The following is a 9,430-nucleotide window of genomic DNA, read 5'->3' as shown; positions in this document are numbered from 1 at the left end:
GATCACCTCCTGATCACCTGCTGATCACCTCCTGATCACCTCCTGATCACCTGCTGATCACCTCCTGATCACCTGCTGATCACCTCCTGATCACCTCCTGATCACCTCCTGATCACCTGCTGATCACCTCCTGATCACCTCCTGATCACCTGCTGATCAACGTCTGTTTCAGCGATGCCACCCAGCTCACAGACCAGTTCCTCAGTTTAGATTTAATCTGTCAGACATTTACCCCTGAACCTTCAGAGCGTCAGAGGTGGATGGAAATACGTTGGTGCTGTTTAAATCATAAATATCTTATCAGAAACAACTTCCTGTTTTCTTTAAGTGATCAGAGGAAGTCTTATCACAGCTGATTGATTCAACAGTTTCCTGTGCATCCTCTATGACACAGTGTGAGAGTGTGTGGGTGTGTTAACGGGCAGCTTTGTGCCCGATAGCCGTGGACACACCTTAACAACACACTGGGCGATTAAACAAGCCCGTTTCCATGGAGACAAGCCGTGATTGAATCCCATCCAGTCTCAGAGAGCAGCTACACCCAGACTGAAGAGCTCAGGTTCTGGTTCCATCCTGTGCAAACACACAGACAGTGAGTGTGTGTCTCTTCATTAACGAGCAGAGCTGTGTCTGCTCTCAGCAGCTTGTGTAATGAGACAGAAAGAGAGGATGAGACCAACCAACCAAACCAGGTAACACACTCTGTGTGTGTGTGTGTGTCTCTGTTCAGCAGACCCTGGACTATTTTAGTTCTTTGAATTTTGGCTCAGTCTTTTGAAACTCCTCTCCTTCTTTACTCACTTCATTCTGCAATTAAAGGACAGATCAAACTCTGAAGCTGACCTTTGACCTGTGCTACACTTCTCTCTGTTTCTGTTGAACATACAAACTGTTATGTAATGCAGTGATCACCTGCTGATCGGCCTGAGGAAAGCTGATATTAGCCTGTGTCTGGACAGACGAGGGTTTCCTCCGTTCATCGACCTCATTCAGAGCAGTTTCATTCATCTGTCTGGGACAAACACACACACACACACTGTGTTTGTGTGATAGAGCGGTTGTTGTTGAAGCAGGAGAGAACGTCCACATTGTCTCCTGATTTTCCCAGGATTCCTTTCTCTGCGTGGGCACGTAGGCTGACCAGAGATCAGAGGAGGAAACTGCTGCTGCTTTCAGCCTCATGATTCTGTTTCAAACCTGCTGTGTGTGCAGTGAACTGCACCTGAACAGGTGCCGTCTGCTGCCATCGACAAGCTCTTACCCCCGAAAAGGTTCAATTCAAATGTAGTGTAACACACAGAGCGCTGTGAAATGTGTCAGATCTGAAGGTGAAATAAAAAAACCCTGATGATCCTCAGCTCATTAAAAACAGATGTGTGTGCTGCAGAAAAACTGGTAACACACAAACATACCACAGCCTCATGAGTGTGTGTGTGTGTGTGTGTCTGGACATTCCAGGTTTGCTCCAACTTCCCTTTTCACCAGAAACACACACACACACACACACACACACACACACACACACACACACACACACACGTACTGCATCAGCCACATGAGCTCAGGGTTGGTTCCCAGCATCAGCACCACTGACTGACTGACTGACTGACTAACTGACTGACTGACTGACTGGTTTACTGACTGACTGACTGACTGACTGGTTTACTGGTTTACTGACTGACTGACTGACTGACTGACTGGTTTACTGACTGACTGACTGACTGACTGACTGACTGACTGACTGACTGACTGGTTTTCTGGTTTACTGGTTTACTGACTGAACACCTGAACATCTGTATCATCAGACAGAAGCAGCAGGTGATCTGAGTCCGTCACTGAACTCTGTCTTTTGGACGTTTGTCAGTGTAGAAACCTGTGACACTTTCACCTGTTTGTTTTTAACAAATACAATAATCAACAGTGAGAACAGAGGCAGAGACTGAGACCTTTATTGTGACAGAGCAGTGTGATGGAGGACGTGGGTGTGGTTTGGTTCAGCAGCTGCAGGTGGAGGCTGCAGCCTGTGGATCAGTGGATCAGACAGGTGTGTGGAGCTGGGCCTCTGACTGCAGGGTGTCCTGAGGGACAGACACACATGTTAAAGCTCTGACTCCTGACACCTGAAGGTCCCGGTGGTAACGAACCTGCTGTGAGGCAGCTGGGAGCTGGTGGGCGGAGCTGGTTTGCGTATCCACGAGGGTCGAGGTACGAGGCCGAGGTCGCCCAGCCTGTAGCGGACCAACAGGAACAGTGGATCGGATCCTGTGTTGGGGGTCTCAGCTCTGTGAGGGACAGACAGGATGAGGGGAAGAAGCAGACACAGACCCACCGTCCAGTGGAGACTGACTCCAGTACCTGTCCGGTTTGGGGCTGGAGGTCTGAGGTTTCTCTCCTGGACTGGGGGCGGGGCTTGTTCCTGGGGGGGCGGGGCTCTCCAGGATCTCCAGCAGCCTCTGCATCCTGTGAGTCTGAGCTGTGTCCTCTGAGTCCTGCAGACAGACAGACCACAGCATCAGAGTCTCAGTAAAGAGTGAGACGCTGCAGCAGCCGACCTGGAGTTTCACCGTCAGGATGTGTGTGAGAGTGACGGCCGCCTCCTGCACGTCTCTCTGCAGCTTCCTCCTCCTCCTCCTCTCCTTCTCTAGGTCCAACCCCAGCTCATCCACCTCGGCTGATTTCCGACCGCACTCCTCCGACACTGAGGCGATGCTCCGTCTGAAAAGACAGCACAGATAAAGAGGGGGTGTAGCTCAGAGGCAGAGCTGCAGACTGCAGATCAAGAGGTCCCTGGTTTGAGTCCAGGTGCCCCCTGGGACATGTCCTGATGTTTAGTTTCTCTGTAGTCTTTGTCTGTACGAACAGAGGCAGCGTGTTCGACCTGTAATTTCATACGTCACATGTGATTGGACAGAACGAGGAGAGGACACTGACCTGACAGCGTCCTCCTCAGCCAGCCTGTGCTCTCCCCTGACGCTCGAGTCTTTCAGCTTCACCTCCAGCTGCTGACACTTGTTCACCAGCTGCTGCACCTCCTGAACAAAGATGAAGGAGATCTTTGTTTCTGAGCAAACTGAGGAAGCAGCTGATTCAGTGATGATGTGTTAGAGCTGCAGTCAGAGGACGGCTGGAGCTGTGGATCATATGACCCTCTACAGCTCCGTGGTAGAGCATGTGTCTGAGTCATGTCTCCTGTGATTGGTCTGCTTACGGTCTTGTGGTTGAGGATCCTCTGGGTGATCTTGCTGATGTCCTCCGTCAGCATCAGCAGGTCATGGCTCAGCTCCATCTCTCTGCCCTGCAGGGCGTCTTTCTGTCTCCGCAGACGGATGTTGCTACACAGCAGCACCTGGACTCTCTCCACCTGCTCGCTGTGCTCAGCTCTCTCCTCCACAACCAGCTGTGTGATCCTCCCCTCCGCCCGCCCCTCCACCGTCCTCCCTGTCTCTCTGGCCCTCCTGTTGTTGGAGGACAAAGAGGAACAGTTACCGTCTGCTGAGGAGCATCTTAAAGCAGCAGTCGAACCAGCGAGAGTCACTTTACTGTTTTCTCTGTGCCTCTGCCTCCATCATCAGACTGTGGACGGCGGCCTCGTGCTCTCTCTGCTGACGGACCAGCTGCTGCTTCAGAGACTCGGTGTCGGGCACCACCTGCAGCAGCTGCATCCTCTGCTCCTCCTGCTCCTCCAGCATCGCCGCTGAGGAGACGAGAGCGGAGTCGGTGTTTAACAGAGACCATCAGGCACGTTAACGCCTGCAGAGACAGGTGAGTGTCCTGTCCACGCCGGGCCGGACTCACCCTGCATCCTGCTGACTGAGGCGTGCTCGTCAGCCCTGTCCTGCAGCTGCTGCAGCTGCTGCCTGAGCTGCAGCGTCAGCGCCTCTCTGTCCCGCTCGGCCTCCGGCGTCCGGCTCTCCAGCCGCTCCGCCAGCTCCTCCACCTTCCTCTGCTCAGCCGCCACGCAGTGTTTCAGATACTCAGCGATGTCCTTCTTGTCCTCGTCCAGAGCGCGGCACAGCGAGGACAGGGCCCTGATCTTTTCCTGCAGGTCGTCACACTTCAGCTGAAACCTGAACAATGACGAGGGACACGGAGGAGGGAGGCTTACATCCAACAACCTACTGATGTCAGGAAGATTGTTCTGGATCAACTGTTCCAGTTCTACTGAGTTAAACAGTTTGAGCATTCTGTGAATAAAGTCAGTTAAAGTCACAGTCACATAAAGCATTAATATAGATGGAGACTGAATGTATATCTCTGTGTCTGTCTGACAATGATGCTAAGCTGCTAACACACCTGATTCCAGTAATACAACAGGCTCAGGTCACATGACCGTTAGCCGCGTTAGCGCAGCCTCACCTCTCCAGCTGTTCATCCAGGTGTCGGATCTGGATCAGATATAACGTCTTCTCTCTGTCGTCAGAAGTCGTCATATCCGCCATGGTTTCCTGTTCCGGTGTGTTTTCTAACCTCTGTCTGGACGCTTCACTGACACGTTTCACAAACTAACGTTGAAGGGAAAACTCGCGTTGCTATGGGAATGCTGCCTTCAGGGACGGCTCGAAAAGTTGTACTCTTTTCAAAAGTAAACAAGGATCAGCTGAGTGTGTGTCAGAATGAGAGTCTGTGGTTAGATGAATGTTTATTTCATGAAGTGTCACAGTGTGCTTCAGGTGGAGTCACATCCATCCTGACAAATCAGAATCAGCTTTATTTAAAACCAAATGTAACTGCAGGTGAAGGAGCCAATGAAACGTTACAGACTGATGAAGCTGCAGCCATAAACAACAACAACACCTCAAGGCCTCAGGATGTTCTTTCAAGGCTCAAGTGACACAGAACAGGTTCCTGTTGTGTGTCCGGTGTTTGAGTCTGTGTGTTTTCAACAGGAGCTGAGTCACTGACAGGAACAGGAACAGGAACGAACATCGTCTCTGCACAAGCTGCGCTGGAAACCTGTGAACCCACCGTGCAGGACTCAGCAGGACTCAGCAGGACTCAGCCCTGCAGCAGGTCACAGGAAGGTCAACATGTAAGATGCTCTAACCTGAATCAGTCAGCAGATTCTTCAGTCATCACACACACACACACACACACACACACACACACACACATGCACCACCCAGCTCATGGAATCCACAGGTCTATTAATACATGTACATACAGACAAACCTTCCTCAGTCAGACTGCCAAACCAGTGTTTCTCTAATTACTGTGTTTAGCCTCACACACACACACACACACTTTACCAACAGCACTGATGTCACACACTTTATTCCTCTGCTTCAGTAACACAGCGAGCAGAGTGAGACGACCTCCACCTGGACACCAGGTGTCCTTGGAGGGTCGTTAGCTCCACCTGGCTGAGTCCAGGTTCAGCTGACATCAGGAAACGTTCACACCAGCGTCTGTGACTTGGACTCGTTCCTGCCTCTGCTCTGTGTTGGTCTGTCGTCTCCTTCAGATCTAATGTTGTACCAGAGCAGCACTGTTTTCCAGTGTTACATGAACAACCCTCAGTCATGTGACCGCAGCTCGGAGCTCAGAGACGCTGAGTTGAACCTGAGTTCACTGACAGACACCTGTGTGAGGTTCCCTTCAGGTACAGTAAGTCATTTTCATAGCTGAGGTTTCTCCTCTGTGCACTGTTAGAACCCGTGTGGCATCCTGCACGCTACCTCCACCTCCCACAGATATTCAGCCTGAGGCCGCTGTACTGTACCTCGGCTGTCTCTGTTTGTCTTGGCTCTGTTTACGTCCTCTGCATCAGGCAGGCAGAGTTTAGCCTGAGAGGACGATGCTTTTAAAATACAAATAATGTGCTCTTTGCACGAAAAGTGAGAGGAATATGTTTCCTCAGCAGGAAAAGATTAGACAGAGGCAGAGACGAGCGGAGAGACAAAGCAGGCTGTGGTGGAAAGTGAGGGTGTGGAGGTCGAGGAGGGACGAGCGCAGACGATGAGCTCTCACGACAGAAGCTCAGCTCCCAGAAAAAACATGTTCACCTCACTGAAACTGAAACTGTGATCCTGAGAGAAATCCAACACGTTTCCATCAAAACGATCTCTTCCTTTATTCAAATGTTTCTCATCAGGATCATGACATATTTATACTTTTAAAGTGTGAAACAAACAAACAGAAAACACACAAACACTATGAGTTAATGCAACAACTGCATCCAGAAACACAGCGCTGGAAAAACCAAAGATACAGCTCAGACCGTGAGGTCGTGTCCTCTGTTTTTCCCTAAGCATCCAGAGTTTACTAGTGTTTTAATCCTGTCAGGAAGAAGAACACAACAACATGGACGACATGTACAATAGATCCTCCTGCTGTTAAATGTTAACTGAAGTCTGAAAATATTCAGTTTTCAGTCAGTTCGTCTAAAACCCTGTGTTGTTGTCTGAGCTCACACACACACACACAGTGAATGTAAATACACGTCAGACGTCACAATAAAAGGTAAAGAGCAGAACAGGTGAGGCAGTGAACAGTGACGTCACTGAACAGGTGATGTTAATTGACTCTGATTATGTCACAGCAGCTGCAGCACATTCAGAGCAGAGGGAAGGTTGGAGGTCACATGTTCTGCAGCTTAGATTCAGAAAATCTACTGATAAAATCAGTAACTGAGTTTGTGGTGAGAAACCAGTCCGATCAGGATTCTGTCGTTTAGGGTTTCATCTTCAGAGAACAGTCTGCTGCAGGTGAGCACACCTGAGAGCTGAACTCAGAGTTCACGTCCTAAATCCTGACAACAGGAGCACAGCTTTGTGTTCTGGTTACAGCAGCAACACATCAACAGACCTGGACCTGCTGCAGGCCTCAGGCTGCAGGGAGCAGGGAGGAGGCACAGAAGAGTCAGCCATCAGCAGACTGTATGCAAATCCATCAGCTGTTTGTTTCCCAGTCGCCATGACAGTCTGTAATTAAACACATCAGTTCTTAATATTGGCCAACACTTTAAAGAACTTCACATATCAGCTCCTGCTGCTGGGCTCAGGTGTGGGACAGCTGATGGTGCTGACTGTGCATAAAGCTGAATGTCTTTATGAGGCGGCTGCTCTCGTCCAATCACACGAAAACCCAACAACCTTCTTCCATCTCTGAGTTCTGTCTCCAGTTTTTATCAAACAGACACCTGATGCTCCTGATAGTCCCTGTTTTCATCCAATCAGAACCCGACACGCTCGCCTTCAGCCAATCACTCATGAGCCATCAGATTTAAAGAGCGTTCTCTCTCTGCACCGTGACGTCACCTCCTCCTGTCTCTGATCAGGCGTTTCCCTCTGAACGAGATCAGGCTCCACTCCTCATCACCTCCACCACCTCCACCTGTGTCTCAGCTCCGGGGGACGTTTCCTGTGTGACGGACCGCTTCCTGTGATGATCCACTTCCTGCTGAGGTCTCACTAACGACCTTCTCCTGATCGAAGGAGACGTTCACTGCTGGTTTGTTTCTGACCATGACAGTACGTACATCAGCTGTCTGTCTGTCTGTCATCATTCGTCTGTTGTCATAACAACATGAAGACAAACACCGCACACAGTCGACCTCTTCAGATCCAGCCCAGCGTTTAGAGGTTCCAGCTGTAATCACTGTCGTTAGGCTGCAGATCAGACGCTGTGTGATGAGAACAAATGACAGAGGAACTAAAGCTTTTCCAGAATCTAATGATGCAGATGAGAGCTGTCAGGCTGTTTAAAGAATTCTTCACAAACAGACGACAAACGAAATATCTTTGGTGATTTCCTATAGCATGATGATCAATGTTCTGACAAAAAATAAAATAAAATCCTTCAGACATTTGCACTCTACACTTTAATTTAATGATGTATATTTATGCTCCTTTACTTATGTTCCTGTAAATATAGTTTTTGCTTTTTGCTCTTTTCTTTTTATTATAATTGTCCTTTAGCACCAATACACCAAGACAAATTCCTCGTATGTGCAAACTTACTTGGCAATAAAGTCTGATTCTGATTCTGATTCTGATTCTGATCTCAACCTGGCAGCTCTGAGGAGCAGTATGTTTGTTTTTGATTAGAACTGAAACTCTCTCATCATCTTAACGAGAGAGAGAGGGGAACATGTTTCATGTTTTCAGCTGAAATGAGATGAAATAACGTTCACCTTCCTGAATGAGAATTAGCTCTGTTTCAGCTCAGGTTGAGTAAAACTGGAATTTTCCTCCTGACTCCTCCTTTGAGACGGAGGTTCAGTAATGAGGCTGAATTCCTTCAGCAGGGTGTTAGCCGATGTGATCACAGCTCTGGGAAACATTCATCTGTATTATTAAGCTGTAATAACTGTGATTTTCAAGCTCTAACGTGCCTCCGCCTCTTGTTTCCTGCGGCCGAGCAGCCGAGCCTTTTCCTCTCAGCAGCTATGAACCAACACATCGGTATTCTGTTTCCATGCTGGTGCAAGCAGCAGACAGCAGCGACTGCAGCATCACACCACAGGACGGACAGGGAGCGACCTGACCCTGGTCCGGGACAAGACTTCCAAACGTGAATGAAAAGTGTCCAGAGGGTTCACTGGGATCATGCCTTCACCTCAGGAATCCACCTGAATCACTAAAAGTCACCACTTTGTCTCCACCTGTCGACACAGATGTCAGTCATGTCTGCTCTGACATGTTGATTTCCTGTTTACTACTTCCACTGAATACACAAGAATTTAGATCCAGGTATTCGCTCAGAGTTCTTCCCAAAATCTACCCCCCCTTTCCTGGGTACAGCACCTGTGTGGACACGGCTGAAGACCAGCACAGGTACTGAAACAAAAACTCCACGTAAGCGACCAGGCTGGAGTCAGCTTTCTGCAGAAACATGATTCCTTATGTGGTTTCTGTAACAGACGGACTGAGGCCTGCTGCATGTACACACACATTTACATGAAGCAGGTCAGTGCAGGTCAGGTCCTCAGATTACTGCAGGACGTCCTCCAAACCATGAAAAGCTCTGACTGCAGTTAATGCAACTGGATCAACTGTTGAGCCTGAGCTCAGTGAACCCACTGTGGCAGAAAGACTCACAACAAGAGAGAACATTTGCTGAATGCAGTGAGACGTGAATGTTGGTGGTAACCTGAACAACACGAGTCACTGTTTACCTGGAGACAGAGGTTCAGTCTTTGAGAGGTGAAATCCCACTTCATCTTTCACCTGCTCCAAGCGACACACACACACACACACACACACCAACAGACTGTATGTGGTGGTGTTTTTTAACAAAGGGCTATTTTTGTTCTGCTGATGGTGGTAAAGTATCACAGCTCAGGACAGAGCAACATACCAGAGTCAGGCTTTAGCTGTACAGAGTTTCATGTTGTGTAGAGTGAACAAAAGAGAGAGCTTCCTGTGAGAACACGCTGACGTAGGACGGCGTTGAGTTACAGAGGATTTCAGCGTGTGAACGACACACTTCG

At 49.1% G+C, this 9,430-nt stretch overlaps 1 protein-coding gene across 2 annotated transcripts; it reads right to left on the bottom strand.

Moving 5' to 3' along the window:
• Positions 1–1,933: 1,933 nt before the first annotated feature.
• On the bottom strand, positions 1,934–4,560 carry LOC108875114 (cilia- and flagella-associated protein 157). 2 transcript variants are annotated; one of them, XM_018663809.2, is made up of 9 exons: positions 4,357–4,560; positions 3,796–4,067; positions 3,541–3,694; positions 3,209–3,455; positions 2,932–3,032; positions 2,565–2,715; positions 2,356–2,489; positions 2,145–2,282; positions 1,934–2,078 (listed from the first exon to the last, which is right to left on the bottom strand). In XM_018663809.2, the coding sequence occupies exons 1-9, from the start codon at positions 4,437–4,439 to the stop codon at positions 1,949–1,951; spliced, it is 1,410 nt and encodes a 469-aa protein (XP_018519325.1). In that variant the 5' UTR covers positions 4,440–4,560; the 3' UTR covers positions 1,934–1,948. The 2 variants fall into 2 exon arrangements, with proteins under 2 accessions (XP_018519325.1, XP_018519307.1); XM_018663791.2 differs by having other exon boundaries at positions 2,356–2,715.
• Between the last annotated feature and the right edge of the window lie 4,870 nt (positions 4,561–9,430).

This window comes from Lates calcarifer, linkage group LG13, assembly GCF_001640805.2.
Source record: "Lates calcarifer isolate ASB-BC8 linkage group LG13, TLL_Latcal_v3, whole genome shotgun sequence".
NCBI classification, from domain to species: Eukaryota; Metazoa; Chordata; class Actinopteri; family Centropomidae; genus Lates; species Lates calcarifer.
The sequence above is the reverse complement of the archived record's forward strand: the minus strand, read 5'-3'. Positions and strand labels throughout refer to the sequence as shown.

What these genes read in the sequence shown, in the direction of transcription:
- LOC108875114 (XM_018663791.2), bottom strand. Translation starts at nt 4,439, where the DNA reads ATGGCGGATATGACGACTTCTGACGACAGAGAGAAGACGTTATATCTG. An exon ending in GCTGAGGAGGACGCTGTCAG is followed by an intron (nt 2,716 to 2,931) that starts GTCAGTGTCCTC and finishes CTGTCTTTTCAG; the next exon opens with ACGGAGCATCGCCTCAGTGT. An exon ending in TCCAGCCCCAAACCGGACAG is followed by an intron (nt 2,283 to 2,355) that starts GTACTGGAGTCA and finishes TGTCCCTCACAG; the next exon opens with AGCTGAGACCCCCAACACAG.